Here is a 23460-nt window from a genome sequence, read left to right as displayed (position 1 = left end):
CAAGGATAGCATTTCTGAACCGCACTGCAATTACTGGACCCACACACACACACACACACACACACACAAAGCACACCTGGGGAAACATTCCTCGAGGGAAGTCATCAATCAGTTTTATGGTTTTCTCTGGGAAAGTTTCCTCCTCTCCAATCAGACCGCTCCCCTCCCTGCGCCACGATTCAGTTTCTTATATTTCCATCTGTATCAGTTTTGCCACACATCTGACAACAATCCAGTCCAACCAATTAACATCCACCTTTTCTCCCCAATTCCTCCGTTGGATAATTGGCGGAAAGAGGAGAGCAAATCTCTGCTCGGACAAAACGAGATAAGACTTTTACAACTGGCTTTCCTCCGTCCTCTCAATTTACTCGCCACGATCGATAAAACTCGAGGCGGAGGATGTGCATCGGGCTGCAAGTAAAAAAAAAAAAAAAAGCAGTTTATTTTCCCATCAGAGACCTCGTCTGCGGACCTTGTTGCCTAGTCGACAAACATTAAAGTAAACCGAGATGAAACCGATTGTGCTTTAAATGTTATTTGCAAAAGCAAAAAATCAAAGTGAACCTTCACCTGAGTGGGAGATTTTAATAGGTGCCCCCCCATTAATCCATAAACCGCAAGATTTAAGTGTTACGGCCGATTAAAGGTTATTACATCCTGTTGGGTTCGATGGCGAAGGAAGTACTCAGATCCGGACGTATATCACATTTAAATACAGAGGCGAGTACTGCTTATTCACTTCAATAATCTTTAAAATGGATCAAACCCATCATATTTTACACCTACGTTACATGTTGACATACATTTTACACAAGATAGACTTGTAAAAGTGTCACAGCAGCATTACAGGGTAGGAAAGTGTGCAAATAGGAATAATATTAAGAATACGCATTTATGGATTTAACACCAAATAAACAGACTGCCCAATCTTATTATAAGGATGTAATGCTTCATGTGTAGAAATAAGATATCAATGCGTAACACGATCAGTCAAATATTTTCCTTAGAAATGGCAGGATTTTGTAATATTAAAATATCACACATGCACCTGTTTTTTTTTAATTTATTTATTTTTTAAACAGATTGCTTCCAGTGACTGAGACTGGATAGAATTTGAAATGAATTATTTCTAAATCGTTACAGATGAATTTACAAGGTTAAATCTCTTGTGAGGAGGAAGTGAGAACAAGATGCTACATGATAAACGCCAGCTTTGTTGGTTTTGACAGTACCGCAGCAAAAAATGTGTTTTTGGAATATAATTATAACCACGTTGCTTTCAAAATGCGGGATTTATCTTCCTTACTTTGGACAAGAGAAACCATCCATCCCGCATCCCGGGGCGTCGATATTAGAAGCGACGTCTCAGGGAGCTGAGATTTGCACACTCGGGGGTTTTACGGAGTAGTTTTAGGTGATGTCGGAGTGTCTGAAAGGATGTTTGGTTTGACAGGAAAATCTCTGCACGGTCGAAACTCCGCTCGCTCCGGATCGAAAACGTAGTTTTGCAGACGCGCCGCTCGCGGCTGAGACGCGTCATGCGTAAAGGTTTTTTTTTTTTGCGCGCAGAGACGCGCCTCCTTTACAGATCCAGAGACTTCACCGGGACCCCCCACCCCTTCCTTCTTTCCCCTCCTCCTCCTCACCCCCCTCTCTCTCTCTCACACACACACACACACAAACACACACACACACCATCAGCTGCACATCCGGACACTCGGTGCGCGTCTTTCTGCCCGGGAAGGAACGCGGAGAAGGAGAGTCACTGGGACGCACATGGTGAGCTCTGCGCATTTCTCTTCTTCTTTATTTTAATTATTTTAAGCTGTTTCTCACTCTGATTCTGGGGGAATTATCTTTTTTTTTTCTCGTCTGAGACGCACGTAACGCACCGGTGAACTATTTGGCATCGATTGCCAATAAAAAAAAAAAGCGGCGGAGATGAATCGGGAGTTATTTCCAAAATACCCGCGGGGAAAATGAAGCGAATATTTATTTGAAACGTGTATCTGCGCGAAAGAGCTGCTGAGATTCTTCATCAGCCGACGTGTTTTTTTTTTTAATCACATTTTAATGGCGAATTAAAATGACGTTTATCAACGCACCCGTGGAGGGAAAAAAAGATTAAAAAAAAATGAGCAGGCCGAAAAGAAAAAAAAAAGCACGCAAGGTCATGAAATGGCTCGTTTTTTTTAACGCACTTGCACGCAAATGATGTCAACTTTTATCAAATTTGGAAAAAAAACAACAAAATAATCTGCTCAGCACCAGATGCGCGTCATTTCTCTTCCCCACAAACTTAATAAGAAACGTGAAGACTGATTACATTCAGGCAGAATAAATTGAGAAACACTTTATCGAGACTAAATGATCGCTTAAATTCTCTTTTATTTTTCATTCTCTAAATCCCCACGCCTTTACGTGCCTCAATAGTCAAACACAGTAAATATTATTCTTCCAGCAGAGGAGATAAGACAAATAGATTGCTGCAAATTTCTGCCCTAACAAGCGCAATTAGATCCGGATAATTGACGTAGTTATTTATTTTTATTTTTTTTTGCGGGGCTCCTCCGCTGCGGGGCTCCTGCCAAAGACACCGGGATAAAACATCCCGCAAGTGAGGAGTGATTTTCTCGGCTCCATTTAAAAAAAAAAAAAAAAACAAAACACCGTGCGTGTGTGTTTTGCCTTACAACCCCCTACTTTTGCAAGCGCAAAACACACCTTATTTTGTGTTAACGGGCATTCGGGGGCGTAAACTTGAATGTTACAGTCGCCTTAAATTTGTGAGACCGTATGTTTGGTTTTTATACGACGGTCATCATCGCTATAATGTGTCTGACAGAAACATAGGAGCTTTTTTTTTTATTTTATTTTATTACCTCCGCCAAAGGGAGTTATGTTTTCACCGTCTGTCAGCGGTGTCGCACACACACACACATACATACATACAAAAAAAAACCCAACTTTTTTTAAGCTCTTTTGTGGAGGAGTTTCAACATGAGCCAAGCAAGAAGCCATAAAATCTTTTGCAGCAGATCCGCTGGACTAAACGAAAGCGTCTTTTTTTTTTTTTTTTGCTTTAACGCACTGGCCTTGGCAGAGGAATTCACGATGCACAAAAAACCCTTCCAGTTTTGTTTCTGCGCTTATAAACCTCGGTGTAAACCCGATGTTATTAATCGAGCTGTATGGCAGCATGTGGAATTAATTGACACGCAATTACAATTCGAAGCTTTGGTTTTGTGTTTTTTTTTTTGTTGTTTTTTTTTTTTTTTTCTTTCCCCCATCATGCCCGGGGTTGTCTTTGGCATGACTGCAACATGGAATCACAATGATTTCATTTCCATCTGTTTTTCAATATCAACATGTGAAGCTGGAGCCTCCATGGAAAGGGCCTTGCCAACTTGTATGAAAGCCTGTAAAGGGTGCAGGGTTTGCGGAGGGGGGGCTTTAAATATCAGGCGGGTAACATGTGTTTTCTTATTTAAAAAAAAAAAAAAAAAAAAAAAAATGAAGCAAGATTTGTTTAAGGGGTTTTTGATGCAGGAGTGGATCAAAACTGCATAGGGGCCCGGGCAGAAAGGGCCCCCCATTCAGATGCCCCATGCATACTTGCGTCGATAAATAAGAGTCCGCAAAATTTTGTTGTAATATCATAGCCAATTTTTTCTGATTTCTTTATTTTTTTAAAAATTTTTTAAGGGAGGACATGTAGAGGTATGTCATCCGTTAAAATTTTGTAGAATTTAGAAAAAGGAAATAATATTAAAACCTGTGCAAAGGACTGGACAAAAAAAAAAAAAAGCGAGAAAATAAATATTTAAAAAAAAAAAAAGAATTGTGTTTTTGCAAAGAGCAGCAGAAAAGTAGAAATGCGGTCAAAATCAATACAAAAAAAAATGACCACTTCCTTGAAATCAGAAAAAGTGTTTCAAAAATATACACTGCTCAAAAAAATAAATGGAAGACTTAAAAAACACATCCTAGATCTAAATGAATGAAATATTCTTATGAAATACTTTGCTCTTTACACAGTTGAATGTTCTGACAACAAAATCACACAAAAACGATCAATGGAAATCAATTATATCAACCCATGGAGGTCTGATGAGGTATCACACTCAAAATTAAAGTGTAAAAACAAACTCCAGGGTGATCCAACTTTGATGTAATGTCCTTAAAACGAGTCAAAATGAATCTGTGTTGCTTCCTGAGTGGACACTATGATTTCACAGAAGTGTGATTGACTTGGAGTTACATTGTGTTGTTCAAGTGTTCCCTTTATTTTTTCGACCAGTATATATAAGGTGTCATCGGTAAGCCTAAAGAAGCTTTAAATCCTAAACGATTGGGCGAAAAATACATTTTTCAATCATTGACATCATTTATACGTCGCCACGTTTCCAGCATGATCGGACATTCGGTCTGCGGTGTTTAAAAAAAGGGACGGTTTGAAGTGTTAAATCCACACGGAGGCAAAGATCCTCCCCGGATGACCCCGGGGGTCGGGGGATGCCCTCCGCGCACCAAACCGCCCATCGGCCGCAGGCGTAAACGTGAAGGACGGGGAGCCTTTTGCTAAAGATACGAGCGGCGATAATCCATTTTGCGCTGTCTGTTGCCTCCACCTCTCGGGCCGCCTCACTAAAATTAGATTATTACCCCCAAAAACAGAGCTCGCGGAATCCGCTCAGCGTGGAATAACACACATGTGCACGCAGGAATGCAGTTTGGGAATACAGAGCACATACGTAGCCCCTCTCAGGGTTGTATTTCTGACCGGCTGAGGACAATTGCAAATTAACAAAGGTGTCAGCGTGGTAACATGCTCCAACAGGTGCCTCAGTCGAGCTTCAAAAAAAAACACCGGCTGGAAGAGTGGCTTATATAATTGATCTTTTTTTTTTTTTTTTCCCCCTTTTCTTTTTACAGGCTCTGTTCCTCAGAGCTGCAACCCTGGGAAATCTTTCCAGCAGCTATCAGCTCGGTGCAAAACAGATTTTTGTAAAACGGGACGACACACATGCACACATTTAGGCTCCGGTGGTCATCGGAAAGCAACGGAGCGATTTGAATTTGACCCGCGTCCATCAGGGCTGCCGGCCATGACGAGGAATTTTAAAGAGTATAAGACGAGCCAAATCCAGCTCATCTGCTCACCAGAACTTACCCAGACCCGCTGTGAAGCTTAACAGGTAGCAGGAGAGACAAAATCGACAAAACTTTAGCACTTCCCGCTAAGTCGAGCTCCATGTTTCAACCCTTAGAAATGTGTTGTGTGTAACGGGATGTGCGTGTTGTTGTTGCGACGGAAGACGCAAAGCTGCAAAGCGAAGAACGCAGGGGAAACAAAAACAAAAAGGAAGTCCTATTGTTTCTGGCGTAAATTGATGTTTTATAACTTTTCTGGCCAAACCCATTCAAATTTCAATTTTGAAATGGAAACGACAGCGCAGTGACAAAACCAGCCACTTTTGCTATCGGACAATACGACTGACCACTGTGTTATCAAATGAGCAGTAATATGTATATATATATTTTTTCATTTGGAAGGAAGAATATGACTAAAATCAAATGAGCAGAAATGTTGTTTCAGGTTTCGTTTTTGAAGCAAAAAAATGTACAAAATAAAATAGAATATATACACGATCACGTATATGTGTGTATATATTCTGTTTTATTCTGAAAATGGATACACACACACACACTCACACACATATATATATATATATATATATATAAACTTAAGTTACAGAACTGGAAACTCTTCGAGAGGGAACTGAAATCACCAAAAAAAAAAAAAAAAACATTCTGGAGCTTGAAATTTGCAGGATTAACTGCACGCTATTGCCAATTTTATTTTTCTTAATTCTTTAAAATTTCATTATCCCTTCAGAAACCGTCTAATGACTCCGGCGTCTTCGTCTGGTCGTACCTCTTCAAAAAAAGATTATTTCCACCATCTGATAAAAGTCGAATTGAATATTTCTGACATCTTTCTTTCGTCCCTCCCGAATCCTTAAATCCCAAGGGAGAGGAGGAAAAGTAATGATCGTTATATCATCTACTTTAATGTCTTATTTATTTTTTTTCGCACTAAACCATTAAAACGCTGATCTCTCCCTGACGTCAACTTTTGCAAGAAAGACATTACTTTATGGAATAAACGTGGACATCGGCTCTCGTCTCCTCTCTTCCACTAAGCTGTAAACATGCCCCCAGGTTGTCAGCAAGTATTTTTCCAGACCCTTACCAGCCAAGCATAGCTGCTTCTAAAGATCACCCGCCAGAGATGTTGATCTCATCATACCACTATTTGGCTGTATAAGCTATTTGAAAGACGGACGTGACCCCCAAGTCATTTTCAAATCCGGCTCACTGATGCGTCGTGCCCTCGAAGCCAAAACGTGCTATTAAAAAAAAAAAAAAAAAAAAAAAAAAAAAGAAAAAGGACTCGTGTCTGTAAAAACCAGCCTATAAATGGTAATTATTTGCAGTTATTCTCATGAGGGAAACATTAACGAGGAATTGCGCTCATCTCCCGAGTGTTCTTCCGACACTTCGTCCGTGTGAATTTATGGAAAGCGGCAGAGAGAGAGAGAGGAGAGGGTGGGTGGGGGGGAAACGAAAACGCTGAAACCGTATCCGTCGGGTAATGTTGGCGGCGCGAGACAGATGATCTGGTTTCGGAAGAGGAGGCTCTGGATTTGGTCTGGCGGGGCGCATTACAAACCTCAGGGGCCTCTCTGGGACGAACGTCCATTTATCAAAGTGGCCGTAATGGCCGATGTTTAATTAGCCGTAATGTGACAGAGACGAGAACAAGTGCACGTCAAGGGAGATGTTAAAAAAAAAAAAACAGCCCTCGTCCCCCATCTTTATCCAGATCTTCTTTGCGTTTCATTTTCTCCGTCTTCCGTGCGGAAAAAAAAGTGGATTTCTCCCATTTTTCATGTGTGCAGGCGTGCACGTCGGGTACGGAAACGGCAACGCAAGGGGCTCCGTATGCACGGACAAAAAGTGAGGTCGCGACCTTCGGGCTGTAGCCAGGAGGAAATGAGAATTCAAAAAAAAAAAAAAACTTTTATATAATGGAAGAAAATCATGACATTTAAGAATTAAATAATCCTGACAGTTTGTAAAATGGCGATAATGTTGTCAAAATAATGACAAAGAAAATAAGCTGAAAGGTGTTTCTCTGTTGTGTGTGTGTGTGTGTGTGTGTGTGTGTGTGTGTGTGTGTGTGTGTGTGTATAGTGATATGGGGGGTCCAGGGTGTGTAAATTTCAGAAGACCCCTCCTCTCCAATATAAGGGACATTTCTTCACAGTCTTTTAGTTTTAAAAATTGTGCAGGAATTTCCGTTTGTGTCATCTTTACAAAATATACATTTTGTCTGAATTTGACTATTTTCAAGCCTTTTAAGGTGACTTGCTGCATCGCGTTCATCTTTTGCACGGAATACAAAAAAATAGATGCATTGTAAATAGAAAATACAACCCTATGCATTGTGGATCTGAAGCGTCTCGTTCAATTTTAAACACAAGCTTGTGCTAAAAGGGAAAAACAAAAATCTTAATTTTCCCCCCCAGGCAAGGTTTTAATGGAAATTTAGAGAAGAGAGTGAAAAATTTTTTTTCGATCCAATCTTTTGAGTTGCATAAAAAGGTGGAAAAGGTCTGGAAGCCTCCAATATATCGACCATAAACGCATCTAAAAGTGAATTTTTCCGCATCTCTCGGGCTAAATTTGAAGCCAACGGCACCGTAACTCTCCCGCTTGCGAATACACTCAGTTTCCTGAATTCCTCCACGGATTCACACCTGACGTTAAAGGCTCCCGGGGTTTTGGTTTTCACCCCATTACAACCGATTTTATCTATTTCATTTGCGTGTTACTGTGTTAAAAGTGTCAATAGGCCGCCAGCGCATACTTTTGCTTGATTGATTTCACTTAAAATGCTCGATAACACATAAATAAACATTTCAGGCAGGCTCTACGCTGAACCACTTATATCCACGTGTAAATTCTTTATTCGGACGGAGAAGAAAACATTATTGAAATTCTGACGTTTTTTTGGCCGTACTAGAGACGTTTTTTTTCTTTTAATTTCTCTGGCACGCCTACAAAGTTGGCACCTTCAATTTTTTTTTTTTTTCCGAGCACGTCTTAACGTTCTGTTTCGCAACAACGGGGGGGGAAAAAAAAGGGGTCACGGCATGCGTCGCGCTCTCAGTCAAAACATCGCGAAACGGTAAACCGATACATCTGATCTTCCCCCTTTTGTCCAAGGCCGGGTCGGCGGATCCGCTTTCTAGCGTGCGTCCGCTTTAGGACCCGACGGTTTGCAGACGAGGCTTCGTCTTCCTCGCGCCGTTCCCCCCCGAGGGAAGCCTCGAATTTCGGTCGACGGCTAATTGAACGGGGTGACGAGACGGCAGAGGCTCTCGGCGGGCGTCCTCTCCGACGGGGCTCAGCTTATGCAGCCCTGCTGACTTTGCTGTCAGTGTCAAACGCTTGTTAGGGCGTCATCAATCTCACAGCAGTTAAGAATATTCCCAGAACAGAATGAAGGGGGCAGGTGATAGATGACGCTGGAAGAGCGAAGTTGATTTGAAAGTCTGGAAGGAGCGCGGTTGAGAAACTGTGGAAAAAGGTAATGACGCGATCCGGCTCCAAAAAAAAAAAAAAAAAAAACGTGAAAAAATATGAAAAAGCGCGCAACCTGGATTTTGATTCCTTCTGACTTTGCAAACAAAAGTCTGCGCGCCAAACCGTGACAGGGGGTTCGGTTTTTAAAGTCTTCCCGCCTCGAGAGCGCGCCTCGCATTTTTCTTCGGTTTTCGCATGTTTACGCACGTCCCGTCCGAGCGGCGTCTCAGAAGTAACGGGATTTTAACACGCGGAGGGGTTCTCCCTCCCGCCCGAACGATTTCTGATTTTCTAAAAACTTGGAAAAGTATTTTGGAATGTGCTGCTGGGCTTTGTGTGAGCCATTAAAACAATAAATCACCCGTTCCAGGGAAAGGAGATTCATTGTTCGCTTTGTCCGGATGCCAAAACGAATGCTCGTGGGTCTCCGATCTCGACAGCAGGATAAATTACGCTCATCACCGGCTGTGTGAGACGGGAAGGGATTTGTTCGCCCTGGATGTACACAAGTCCGTGTTTGTCTTTTCGGCGGAAGTATCCATATAGGGGCTCGAGACGAACGCGCATTTTCGATCCGTAAATCATCCCCTCCCGTCCTCAAGACTAATCCGGCGCTTCTTCTTTCCTCCTCGCCGTCCCCCCGGTGTTTTCTCTTATAGCCTCCGCTGCGCTCGCTAACACCTCGGGCGTCTCGCTCGCCCGACGGCGCAGCGATTTGAAAAGCGGAGCCATAAATGTGATGGATGCGGTCCAGCTCTGGGTTTAGCCCCAGCTGTCGGGCATGTTTTTTGTCATTCCGGTCGACTCGTCCGGCGTGCGCGCTGGTTTCTTCACCCTCCCCTCTATCCGGGATTGAGTTTTTTTTTTTTTTTTTTTTTTTTTTTTTTTTTTAAAAACGCCGATACCGCCAAGGTCAACCGGTGGGCGACGCCGTGCTGTCGAGATCGGAATTTTTTTACGAGACGAGATCTTTTACCGGCATCTAGAAAGGAAAGCGAAGACGTCGGAGGGGATGCGGCCGGGCGGTCGCTCGTGTTTTCAATCCAGGCGCAGGTGGTCCCTCTTGGATTTCTTTCTCTGATTTTTGAAATGCAGGTGATCTAAATCGGTCGTCGCGTTTTTTACCCGAACCGATCGGAGATTTTCTCTAAAATTTCTCTCTTCTTTCTTCCGCAGGCTCGATGACATGATGTTCCGACCCTTTTCCCCTTCCCCGTCTACCTCTCTCTTCCTAGCTTTCCTCCCGCCGCTCCTCCTTTCCCTTCCTCGGCCCGTCGTCTCCTCCTCCCCGTCTCACGTCCCCCTGAGCTGGACTTCGCCTCACGATCCCTGCTACCACCTCGACGGCCGCCCGCGTCACTGCCTTTCGGAGTTCATCAACGCCGCCTACGGGGTCCCGGTCAATGCCAGCCGCTCGCTCCCGGGGTCGGACTATGACGGTAACGTCACCAGCCTGACGGACCATCATAATCCGCACAACCTGACCTGCTGGATGGCCGATGGAGGTCGCGGGGAAAGCGGGGACTGGATGCTCACTCTGCCTTTGGGTCGCCGCTTCGAAATCACCTATATAAGTTTACAGTTCTGCAATCGGGGCGAGCCGGCGGACCCTTTGTCCATCTCCATCCTCAAGTCCATGGACTATGGGCGCACGTGGAGGCCGATGCAGCATTACTCCGCCGACTGTTTGGGGAACTTCGGGACGCCCTCGCGGACGGCGGCCCAGAACAGGCACCAAGAAACGGAGCCGCTCTGCTCGGACCCCCGGCCCCTGCAGAGGCAGCGGGGCGGCACGGTGCTGGCGTTCTCCACCCTCGACGGCCGGCCGTCCTCCCCCGATTTCGACTACAGTCCCACGCTGCAGGACTGGGTGACGGCGACGGACGTGCGTGTGGTTTTTCACCGAGCGTCTAGAAACCTGAAAACGGGCGGTTCGGGTAAGGAGTGGCTCGATGGCGCCGGGCCGGAGAGAGGGACCGGGCTTCTGAGGTGGAGATCCGGGCAACCGGCGGAGCAGGCGGCCAAGCTGGACGCGGATAACGCCTTTTCGTTTTTTAACAGGCCGACGAAAGTCTCCGAAATGAACGCGAGGAACAAAGTTGACAAATCGAGCAGGAAGGGTCCTCGCAAAGGCTCGGGGCGCGACGAAGATGGACACAATGTGACCAGCCAGGAGGGCGGGGACATTTTTAACTCCGAGAGGCTTATGCCCGCGAGGAAAAGTGCAAAAGCTAGAAGCCGCGGACGCAAGAAGGAGCGCAGTGATTGGTTCCCCTGCTCGGACGGAGACTGCGATTGGACGGTGGAGGGACGCCGCAGGAGAGGACAGGAACTGAGGAAGAGGAGGAACAACAACCAGAAGCAAACCTCCAGGGATCTCCCAGTTGCGCAACAGCTGGCCGTCGCCTCCCCCGTCCAAAGTCCTCTGGCCCTTTCGGACCTGCAGGTGGGAGGCAGGTGTAAGTGTAACGGGCACGCCTCCAGGTGTCGCCGTGACGACGCCGGCCGGGTGGCGTGCGTGTGCGAGCATCACACAGCCGGCCCGGACTGCGACGTGTGTGAGGATTTCTACTTCGACAGACCCTGGCATCGAGCGACGCCGACCCACCCGAACCCTTGCGTCGGTAAGTTTGACGTCAGGATAACTCCGCCTACTTTTACTACCAGTTTGTATTCATATAGAATATTTTTTTTGGGATAACCAACGTCCAGCTTAGAAAAGGACTAGCCATTTTTTTTTTTTATGAAGAAACCTCTTTTTTCCCCCCACGGATGCTTCATTTATTTATATTTGTTATTTATTTTAATTTAAATATACTTTAATTTGTTTAATATTTTTTTTATTATTTTCAACATAACTATTCGATGTTAAATGTTAAAAAATGTAAAAAAAAAAAAAAATAAAAAAAAAAACTGATCGCACTGCAATGCAGGGTTGTGGTCATATAGAATATTTTTTTTAGGATAACCAACGTCTAACTCACAAGAGGACTAACGTTTTTTTTTTTAATGAAGAATCAAGTCCTTTAAGTATTACCTCTTTTTTTCCCCATGGATGTTTTATTTATTTATATTTGTTATTTATCTTAATTTAAATGTATTTTAATTTGTTTTATATATTATTATTATTTTCAAAATGTGATCCTCACACAACATAACTATTCGATGTTAAATGTTAAAAAATGTAAAAAAAAAACAAAAAACAAAACAAAAAAAATGATCGCACTGCAATGCAGGGTTGTGGTTATATAGCATATTTTTTTAGGATAACCAACGTCTAACTTACAAGAGGACTGGTCGATAGCTGGAATACAAACTTCCTATCTTAAAAAAAAACACTTTTTTCCGGAAATGAAAAAAACTTTTCATTTGATTATAGTGTGGTTTTTGCTAAAGATATTCAAGAATATTCTATTGTTCACTGACTATATTTCTATGTTATAATTTAAAAATACATAGCATGCATTTTTACCACTGACAATGCAGATAAGTGTTTTTTCTTTTTTTCCCAATTCTTTTTGCTTCATTGTCCACACAGGAGTTTTGTCATGTGACATTAATGTCAAAAGAAAGGGCGGGATTATCTTCAGATAGACTGAAAATGTGGAGCCGTCCCATTTCTCACCATTCAATGCAAAAACCCCAAATTGAAAAATTTGCAGATAGTATTTTTTTACATTCCAGCCATCGCATTGTTTTATCGCATAATTATTACCTCTTTTTTTCCCCCGTGGATGTTTCATGTACGCTTATTTTATTTAGTATTTATTTTAATTTATTTTATATATTATTGTTATTTTCAAAATACTATCCTCGCAGAACATAACTATTCCATGTTAAATGTTAAAAAATGTAAAAAAAAAAAAAAAAAAAAAAAAAAAATGACCGCAATGAAATACAGGGTTGTGGTCTGCGGAAAGCATACTAATAAAAATATAATGACATACTAAAACCAGCAATTTTGAAAGTGTCAGAAACATACGCCAAGCAGTCATCCTTTTTCTGCCTTTTCTTATTTTCTCTTGTCATACATCTCCATTTGGTTTCCTTCATTCCTCCTCCTCCGTTCCGGGGCCACTTTCTCCACATCCCTTCCTGCGCAGCATTTAACTTCTCCATATGTCACGGTTTCCGAATAAAGCCTTATTTGCCGAGGACGTCAAGCTGTAGCTTTATCTGTGAAAAATGATAGAACAATCTCGAGGTGCTCTGCGCCCCACACTGCGTATCTAAGTAAAAACAGATTTATAGCAGTTGCGCTCAGCTTTCCTTATAAATCCTTAAAATACAGTGTGCAAAAAAATAAAGGTAACATTTAAACAACGCACTGTAAGTCCTTTATTTTTTTGATCAGTATATATATATATATATATATATATATATATATACACATATATGCACACACATACACACACACACACACACACACACACACACACATATATATATATGTATGTATGTATGTATATATATATACAGTGTGCAAAAAAATAAAGGTAACATTTAAACAACGCACTGTAAGTCCTTTATTTTTTTGAGCAGTATATATATATATATATATATACACATATATGCATACACACACACACACATATATATATGTATGTATGCATGTATATATATATACAGTGTGCAAAAAAATAAAGGTAACATTTAAACAACGCAATGTTAGTCCTTTATTTTTTTGAGCAGTATATAAATGCATCCACCTCGTCTACATGCAGCACATTTCTTTAATACTTTTATTTTTCAAGTTTTGTATTATTATCCAGTCTATGCAAGCAGTGTTAGTCATACAGCCAGAAGTCTGATTTTATTTTATAGTAATTTAATATATCTGTTGATTGTGTATAAAGCTTTTTCTCTCCGCTAGAGAAAAACTCCCGCAAGTTATTTTTACTCCGCTTTCAGACGCTTCTCCGACCTGAGAATTATGCATCCAAATTACGCATAAATTGTTTTTCTCCCTTTTCCCAGCCTGCGAGTGCAACGGCCACTCCAACAAGTGCCGTTTCAGCATGGAGGTGTTCCAGCAGTCGGGGCGGCGCAGCGGCGGCGTGTGTCAGAAGTGTCGTCACCACACCGCCGGACGCCACTGCCAGTACTGCCAGAACGGATACACGCGGGACCACAGCAAACCCATCCACCACCGCAAGGCCTGCCAACGTTAGTACCTTCACCTGTGTGTGTGTGTGTGTGTGTGTGTGTGTGTGGTGTTCAGCTCAACACTGACCAGCCTGAAAATTGAATTTCAAAAATTCCCCACAGAGAAAATGACATAAAAGCGTGTGTTTTTGATATCTGAACTACTATAATGAAACTATATAATTCTTAATTTTTGGACCGGATTATTTACTGCCCCGTTGGAACGTTTTAATGAGTCACAGGAAACGTTTTTGTTTTTGCACAAAGAGGCTGCAAGACCTCTTTGACAACTGATACTTTCTGCTTTTCCGAGAGATGAATAGTTTAAGTCTGATTGTGTTTACACGGCAACACCGTCTCCGTCCAAGTGGAGCGAAGTGTTTATTGGGTAGTTACATCCCGAGAATGGACGACACACACACACACACACACACACACACACATACATACAGGACTGTCTCAGAAAATTGAAATATTGTGAAAAACAAAAATGACTTTTTCATGATTTTCTAATATTTTGAGATAAGATTTTGGAGTTTTCTTAAGATGTAAGCCATAATCAGCGATATTAAAATAATAAAAGGCTTGCAATATTTCAGTTGAATCCAGAATGGATGATATTTTAGTTTTTGTAATTGCATTACAGAAGATAAAGAACTTTATCGCAATATTCTAATTTTCTCAGACAGAAAATATAACCCTGACTGTGCTTCCACCTGTAGCCCCATCATTACCGCTGGTTGGCATCTGCCGTGACCTCTGACCTCTGACTAGTCACATGTCCTAAGCGACCGCGGCGCGCTCGTGTTAAAGCTCGTCCGTGGGAGCGATATATCCAGAGTTAATGGGCTTCCTGGGGGGAGAAACGCGCACGCAGGGGATAAAAAAATCGCAATCAAACGTGACTTCATTTCATCGCTTTGGGAACAAAATGAAAGTGCAAGTTTTTCCACCAAATAGTTTGGCGTGAAAGCTGTAATTTATTGAAGCCGCGTCGCAGCCGATCGCCCATCGGAGGCCAATCATTCATTTCGGCCACTCCGGTTATTTGGACTCTTAAGGGTTTGTGTAAACATTACTGGAGTGTGAAGCGAGCCGCTGGAGTGTGGCTTCCTCGCTCTCCCTCCGACTCCTCCCATGGGGGGTCTCAGCCCAAAATAGTGGAGGTTCATAACGTATTTTTGCTGCGGGAGCCGTGAAAAACCCAGGCGGAAGACGTTAAACAGCAGCGGCTAGTTGGGTTTGGCTGTCTGTTGTCTTTAAAATGAGATTTATGTGCGTCTTCCTTTCTTTTATTAAAAAAATGGGAGGAGTGGGGGGGGGGGTTCCTGGGTGGGGACATCTTTGTCAGTTTTCCCTCCTTTTTGCTTTTTTTTTTTTTTTCTGTTTTGATTATTTTCCAAACTGAGAAAATCACTTGCAATCAGATGTTCTGTTGGAATACATTTATTTTTTATTTTTTTATTTTTTTTGTTTCTACCCATCAGCACAATGAAAACAAAACAGATGAGCAGAGGCCTCGCGGTCTCGTCAAGGACAAATGCCTGCTGTCGTGCAGAATTAAATTTGATGGATGGTCCTTGTAATCTTGCCCAATCTGGCACCGCAGATGCTTTAAGATATAGATATTAAAATATTGCAGTTCAACAAAGAAACGTAGTTGTTCGATACGGACGCCTATCCGCTTTAGTTTATCATCAAGCCATATTTCCATTTCTTTCTTCGCACCCGAACCCACGAGAGTTTTCTTCCCCGGCATCGGAAAAGGGCCGATTCCTCCGAATCTTTATCGAAACCGCGAACACTCGGGTCGAAATGTAGCGTGACGTCTCCGCCCTCCCGAGTCGGTCTGTTGACGTTTTCCTCGATTAGAAGCAGGACTCGTCCAAAAGCATGTAAATCCAATTTGGCCCCGCGGAAAGCGAAGAGGAATCCGGGCGAAATATCAAAGGGAGATCCCGAAATCAAATAAAGTAGGGAGGGAGTAACATACGCGCACCGGCGAACGGGGCGAAGCGATGGAATGGCGATAAAGCAGGGAGAGGAGGGGGGTGACTCGAGGATCGAAACGAGGTTTGCGTCGCGTCTTGACCCCCGACGCCGACGGCAAAACGGTCAGATCCTCCTTCCGCTTGGTCCAAACTAGTCGCCGCTCAACCGAAACCCAGCTGAACTCAATTTACGCACCTATTTTCTCAAACTCCGCACACACGTTTCCAACAATCGGGACCCTTTTTAACGGAGATCCGCGGCCGAGAACCCTCGTTTCTTACATCCCGGAGAGGCAGCGTAAAACCAGATGTAATTGGTATTCAATAAATCTGTTTATTGCGGAAGTCTGGAAAAGAAGATGCAGGATTACAATTACAAGGTCGGCCGCTGCTCGAATCAACAAAAGGAATAAAAACAGCAGGGAAATCAACAATCCAACGCCGAGAACAACAGCTGTGCTACCTGAAAACAAGGGCAGAATTTAACAGTATTTAGGCTCACGGAAGGACAAAAAGTGCATTTAGATATGTATTAATAAGAAATAATTATTGTGTAAACATTATTCTAAATATGAGCAGTGTTGGCAGTGCAAAAAGACATTTTAGTGCCGTTTGGTGTGCAAATGCAAGGATGAGCGCAGTTTAAATGGGCGGTGGAAAAAAGAAAAGAAGAAAAAGACAAAAAAAGAATCAGAATAGTTTATTGATTGCTTTTTGTTGAAAGCAGCTCCTGCTACAGAATCAAGCGGGGAAGAATCAAAATGGAATTTATCTAAAAATAAGAATAAAATAAAGAATAAAAGAATAAGAAAAAAAATAAAGAATAAAATGGCAAATAAAAAAATAAAATCAAATAAAAATCCAAATAAACATATAAAAATAAAGATAAATAAAATAATAAAAGATAGTAAAATTTAAAAAATAAAATAAATGGTAAAGTATATTATTAACACATATAATATATTATTAATATTATATTGCATGTGTTTTTACAAGTACGTGTATATGATTACATGTAGTAATTTTGCGTATAAGTAGGGGTTGTTGTACGGTAAAAGATTTATTGCACAGAAGAAAGAAGACGAGTGTGATTGCAGTCGGGTGGAACGAGTTCTTTAATCGTGTCGAAACGGCCCGTGTTGAGGGCGGGCGCCGTCCTCGCCGCCTCTGCAGCGGCGAACGCCGTAAATAACACATAATAAACCCCTTTTGCAAAATATGCTCAGCTGTGAAATGTAGCATGGACCGCCGCTGCTTTAAAATGAAATATAACCCTCTTTTTCTCTTTCCAGCGTGTCAGTGCCATCCGCTGGGCGCCGTGGGTCGCTGGTGTAACCAGACGTCGGGTCAGTGTTTGTGCCGGGAAGGCGTGATGGGCCTCAGGTGCAACCGCTGCGCTCCGGGATTCAAACAGGGCCGCTCCCCTCTTCGGCCCTGCATCCGTAAGACGCTCGCCCTCCGTCTATATTTCTACACGGCTTACGTCATATCTGGGATAGGGTTCATCCCGCATGGGAGCTCCGTCTCTCCATCGCGCCCGCCGATGACGGTTATTGACCTTTTCGTGTCACCTTCATTGTCATTTACTCTCGGCCTAAATGGATTATACTTCCTATCGAGCACTCAAAGTCTTTATCAAACAGCTCAGTATAAAAGAGGCCGCCGCTGCCTGGGCTAATTTGGCCCCGTCTCTCCGCATGTCCCCTTTTCGTCGTCCCCTGGAGATGGTTTCCATAGCAGCGTTAACTTGAGCCGGCCGCCGCGGGGAAACCTCATCTCCGGCTGATCTGGGATCAGCGGGGGAATCAAGTGGATTGTCACCGCTCGCGTCTCCGTGACTGTCCGGCACCCGACCCCCGTCCCGGAGTGTTAATCCGCCCGTACTTCCCGAGCTAATCTTATCGGTGCCGGCATGAGGGGCGCTGACGCCGTGCGAGGACCAATCAGGTGAAAGAAGGAGCCGACGCCGACGGCGGCGCCGGCGAGATCACATGAAGGAGTGGAAGGAGCCTCGTGGTCGCAGGAATCGAAGATCTTTATCTTATTTTCTCTCTAATGGCCATCAGGGGGCATCTCCGTTTATTTACAAAAAACTAGATTATAGTAATATGATCATTTAAAGAGTAAGACACAGAATGTCTATTTTATGATGTTGTTTTTTTTTTTTCTATGGCTAACAATAATAATAATAATAATAATAATAATAATGATAATGATAAATAATAATAATAATAATAATAACAATAATAATAATTAATAATAATAATAATGATAATAGCAACAACAACAGCAATAATAACAATAATAATAATAATAATAATAATAGCAACAACAACAGCAATAATAACAATAATGATAATAATAATAATAATGACGACAACAACAATATAATAATAGTAATACATTATATTTAAGCCACTTTACTCAACACTCAAGGACACTGTACATACAATTCAGATTTAAAAGGAAGAATGAAAATAAAAAGAATAAAAGCGACAAACTCCTTTTAAATATTGAAATGATAATAAAAAAGTGGTATTTTAAGCATATATATGTATATAGGCGTATACACATACACATGTATGTATATATAAATACACACTCACAGACACACTTTATTTCGGTAGACAAAAAGCTTGTATCAATCCTTGGACGCGTGACAGCGGATCAGCAAGAGCATTTCCCGTTTGGTTCCTTTTCTCAGGAATATTTAAGCGTTAAAATCGAATACGTGATGGGTTTGCGCAGAGATTTATGAAAAAATCCGCCTCTGACATCTTGCGGTTCGCGGCGATGCTACACAAGAGGTCACAGAACAGTAGTCGGCAAACTGCTCGGTGACGTCACGGTGGCTTTTGTTCACACGTTAAAGTCTACGGGTGAACTTTGCACCTGTTACGAGGCTGGAAGCGCAGCCCCATCACCGGGACCAGACTCATAACTCTCTCTGCAAAAGGACGGAGTGAAAGTAAACCTTGTTTGTTTTTCCTGTCCGACCATCTCGGGCTATGTATAGCATCTCCCGGCCTCTCCTATCATTAGACAAAAAGTTAGCCGCCGCCGCCGTCACGCTATTAAAAGAAGCATCACAAATCGAAGGAAGCATATCTAACCGCGCTTCTATCCATTTATTTTACACTGCTTGTCCTGCAGTCGTCGGTGCCGGAATGAGAACCGCCCTCTGGGATGAAGCACGTCTCGGAAAATAGGTTTTTAAAGAAATAAAATGAGCTCACATTTTCTACGTTATCGCCCAAAATTTCACACACGTCACGTTTTCTCTAGTTTTTTTTTTTTTTTACAGTGAGACCCGAACCTCGCTGTTCAAATTGCACCGACTGTTACGCCAACCAGAATTCTCATAAATGTCACTTTTAATTGCTTAACTGAAAATATTTCCCGTCGGCAATAATGTAATGATATCTTTCACGCACGTTCCAAAAGTAAAGAGCATTTCCTGGTTTGATTTCTGATTTATTTACGTTTCATGTCCGTGATATACGGCTACAAACGACGAAGAAAAAAAAAAAAACACTTCGTTTTTCCGAATCCGCCTGCTGTCGTATCTCCCTTTTCCCAACGCGGATGCAAACACCCGGAGAAATTTCACCATTTTTTTTTGTTTTGTTGTCGTTAAAAACAGTAATGCCGCCTTGCTCTTCTCCCAAAAGCGACCTTCGCTCCTTGATTGTGACCTTTCGGTCGCTGGATGCAGACCACCCTCCTTGGGGACGGTCAGCTGGGAGGGGGTGTTGGGTGTCACCGGCCGAGTCTGGAAATATATGGCTGAGCTGTCAGACACACTCTTTTACAAGGGGTCTGCGTAGCGTATGGATTTTTTCACACACACACACACACACACACGCACACACACTCAGAGACATCGGGCAAACTTTATTAGACTCTGTTCATCATTTTAGACTAAACCATTAAACAAGCAATGGGCTGAGATTGTTGAAATAGCAAAAGTAAAGTTTGTGTCGGTGTGTATGGGTGGGTGTGAGCATCACGGCATGTGTGAATGTGTGTGTGTGTGTGTGTGTGTGTGTGTGTGTGCCATAAAAGGACCACACACACATTGGTTTTGACACTTGTCTTCTGTGTGGGCATGCCTCGCGCACTAGGAGGCATTCAGACCTGGCATGCATATAACACACACACACACACACACACACACACACACAACATGCCAGCTTTTGTAGGTAGGCTGAAGCTCCTCAGTATATCTGTCCTTGTCAGCTGTTTGGAACTGTTTTTTTTTTTTGTTTTTTTTTTTCCAGGAATTCCCGAGGTCGCTCCGACCCCAATGTTCCAGCCACAGTACAGCGTCGGTGAGTGGATCCAGGTGGAAAACACGTTGGATGTCCGCAGTGTGAGATAGCGGATCTGTTTGTATATAAACACACACAATCTGAAAATGTACAGAAATGAAAAAAAAAAAAAAAAAAAAAAATCACTCAGATTCTTATTTATGTATGTATCATACATGACTTTTTGTATTCTTGACCAGTACATAGTATTTTTTTTGTGTAGCAAAAAAAAAAAAAAAATACCAGCATTTTTTTAAGCAAATATTAAGTCGACGCTCATATATTTAGACTCTCCTTTATATATTTCATTGAAATGTAATATTCGTGTCATGTATGTGTCTAATTAAGAGAGTAAAAGACATACAGGGTTAAAAGACCAGATATGAAAAACACATTCCTTGAGTGTATTAACATTAACTCCTGCGTTTAATCTTGCTGTATTCTTACACGTCACGTTGTTGGCATTGTTAAGTCTCCGTGACAGTCACATTTCAGATCCTTTTGTAGTTTAGTCGTCGGAAGACTTTCCCAAATCCTTTATCGGACAGATCACAATGAGGAACATCTTATTTCTATCAAGCGCAGATACTTTTCACATAAGTGACTGTAAGTGCAACAGCGAGTGGAATCGAATGGTTGTACTTACATCGCGGCTGATAGATCGCGGCTATTTACCTTTGCTTTTAACAGTTCATCTGATTGATGGCACGGGTCTTCCTGTAAGCCCTTACATCTGCACCCGCAAAGTTGCGGAGCGCCCGACAAAGTATCTCCGAAAGCACAAAACCAGACGGGGCGGAGGTCCCTTGCAGCGGTGAAACAGCGCCCCCTAGTGGCGACCCGGGGAACGTCCCACCTGCTGCAGAGTCATCTGTTAGACACGGGATACTGTGATGACAAATACAACCGGCCATATTGTAATTAGGGGGAAAGACATGTGCTGATATGCTCGCCATGACATGATATCCTGTCGTTCGATGACACCCCAACCCCCCTCCATCCTCCCTCTGTCTCTATCTCCCTCTCCCAGCGGAGGAGTGTGTGTCATACTGCCAGCCATCTCAGGTTAAAGTCAGGATGAACCTGGATACGTACTGTCTCAAAGACTACGGTAGGTGTCGTAAACTCGAATATCGCTCCCGCCTGGGGGTGATTATGAATTGCAGATCATTAAAAAAAAAACAAACATTTTTTTGTTGATGGTGAGATCTGTGACCCACTCATCGCCTCTCATTCTTCAGTTGCTCTAAAAATCGTTCAATATTATTCACATATGTGTTCAAGTATGTAAAAGGGAACCTCCCTCGGCCGTGAGCGCTGGAAAAAAACTTTTATTCTGACTTGTGGGCTAATTTGGGGGAAATAATTGGTGGTTTTAAAAAAAAAAAAAATCTAGTGGTTCCAAAACTCAGTTTTTGTTTCTGCATATATTATGAGATCCGTGACCCACTCATCACTTCTCATTTTATTATTATTCATATATGTGTTGCAGTATGTGTAAGGAAACCCCCCTCGCCCGTGAGCGTATGACAAACTTATTCTGACTTGTAGGCAAATTTGTGGAAATGTGGGGGAACTAATTCACAGATTTTGTTTACCGGAAAGTTTAGGAAACTGATTTTTAATCATAGCCCTTGTTTTGCAAATAACTAATATGAGAAAAAAAAAAAAAAAAAAATCACGTATAAAATTTCCAATCACGCGTGGATGCAACCATGCAACACGATTACAAAATCTGAGCCGAACAGTAGTCAAATTATGTTATTAATTTTGCACATTATTAAAATAATGTGCAGTCCTGGATAAAAGAAAAAACGATTTATGGTATTAATTTTTTTTTTTTCATGTAACGGCGTTTGCGCCATTTATTAAAGTGTTTCGCACATTGTGTGTCAGTACTGAAGGTGCACGTGAGAGGGATGGAGCGTTCGGGTCCCTGGTGGCAGTTCTCCATCTCGGTGCAGACCGTCTTCCGGAGCGGCTCCAACTCCCGGGTCCGAAGGGGCCCCCAGTCCCTCTGGGTCCCCGACCGCGACCTCGGCTGCGGCTGCCCGGCCCTCCAGGTGGGCCGGACCTTCCTCCTGATCGGCGCCGAGGAGGGGGAGCGGGGCTGGGCCCCGGAGGAGAGACGCCTGGTGGCGGACCGCTCCACCTTGGCTCTCCAGTGGCGGGAACACTGGAGCCCCAAACTCAGGGGCTTTCGGGGGCAGGACAAGAGGGGTCGCTGTCCCAAAAAGTCCCCCGAAAACCGTCCGTCCAAACCCCAGTCCGGTTACGTCCCCCCTCACCTGCTGACGGAGACGGACGCCGCGCCCAAGCGTGCCGACGCGCGTGCCGGGAACCAGGAAGACACTCGCCCTTTAGTGGTATCACACACACACACTCATAGAGAGTCTAATTCCACTGAGGTGACCCCCGCGACCCCCGTGACCCCCGCGACCCCTGTGACCCCTGCAGACGTCATCACGTGATTGACATAAAACACACACAAACAGAAAAGGGATCGTCGCTCCCGACTTGATTTTTACAGTCAGAACTCTGGACCCGGAGATAAACACGCTCTTTATAAATATATATATATATATTTTTTATTCTTTTGTTTTTGCAAGTGAGATTCCATAGACAGATTGTTAAAGTGTAAAAGAAAAACACACACACACACACACACACTGTTCTCCTGTGATCAAATGGTGCTTTGAAAATGTGAAGAAAAACATGTCAAGTTCCCCAAAATCCCCCAAAACAGGATTTTCTTACATTACCCGACGCCACTCTTCTCCTCCCTCCAGAATAACATTGAAAAATAAAAACAGAAAACACTGAATTAGTTCTATATGAAACATAAGTTATGAGACTTTTCTATTTTTTTCTCGGAAATATAAAAGTCTGACCGGATTTTGACATTTAAGACGAAATGTTTTTTTTCCTTTTTTTTTTTTTTAATGATATTTTGAGTTGTATTTATTCTTAGATTACTTTACTAAATCTCTCACGAAAGGAAAAAAAAAAAAAAACTACTTTCTAAATAAAGTACAGAACGTGCATATTTATTCTACCTCACATTTGATGCACAAAATGTAATCAAAGCCCAAACACTGGGTGATTTTGCTCTTTTGGAATAAAAACAAGTGTTTTCTGTCGAAACACATTTTTTATTTTAGTTTCCATCGTCGAATGAAGAATCGAGAACTTGCAGAGCTCCGTTTTTTTTCGAATTTGTGGAAAGGATTAAGAAAACGAAAAAGATAAAGAAACGATCTGAATCCATGCGAAACCTTCTATGTCTGCACGACGTCAGAATTGACATTGTGGTTGTCATAAACTGGAAATGTACGTATGTGCACACACACACACAC

The 23460-nt window shown here is 42.7% G+C and overlaps 1 protein-coding gene across 3 annotated transcripts; it reads left to right on the top strand.

Moving 5' to 3' along the window:
• Window positions 1–1720: 1720 nt before the first annotated feature.
• On the top strand, window positions 1721–23248 carry ntn5 (netrin 5). Of its 3 annotated transcripts, none has more exons than XM_086166369.1 (7): window positions 1721–1782; window positions 9835–11282; window positions 13636–13824; window positions 17087–17236; window positions 20075–20125; window positions 21135–21215; window positions 22001–23248. In XM_086166369.1, the coding sequence occupies exons 2-7, from the start codon at window positions 9845–9847 to the stop codon at window positions 22573–22575; spliced, it is 2484 nt and encodes an 827-aa protein (XP_086022495.1). In that variant the 5' UTR covers window positions 1721–1782; window positions 9835–9844; the 3' UTR covers window positions 22576–23248. The 3 variants fall into 3 exon arrangements, with proteins under 3 accessions (XP_086022495.1, XP_086022496.1, XP_086022494.1); XM_086166370.1 differs by lacking the exon at window positions 1721–1782 and adding an exon at window positions 8600–8662; XM_086166368.1 differs by lacking the exon at window positions 1721–1782 and adding an exon at window positions 9424–9753.
• Window positions 23249–23460: the final 212 nt, after the last annotated feature.

This window comes from Fistularia commersonii, chromosome 19 (genome assembly GCF_037954325.1).
Source record: "Fistularia commersonii isolate RoL2024-O1a breed Wild chromosome 19, RoL_Fcom_v1.0, whole genome shotgun sequence".
NCBI classification, from domain to species: domain Eukaryota; kingdom Metazoa; phylum Chordata; class Actinopteri; order Syngnathiformes; family Fistulariidae; genus Fistularia; species Fistularia commersonii.
Note: the sequence above shows the minus strand (reverse complement) of the source record. Positions and strands in the feature narration are given on the sequence as shown.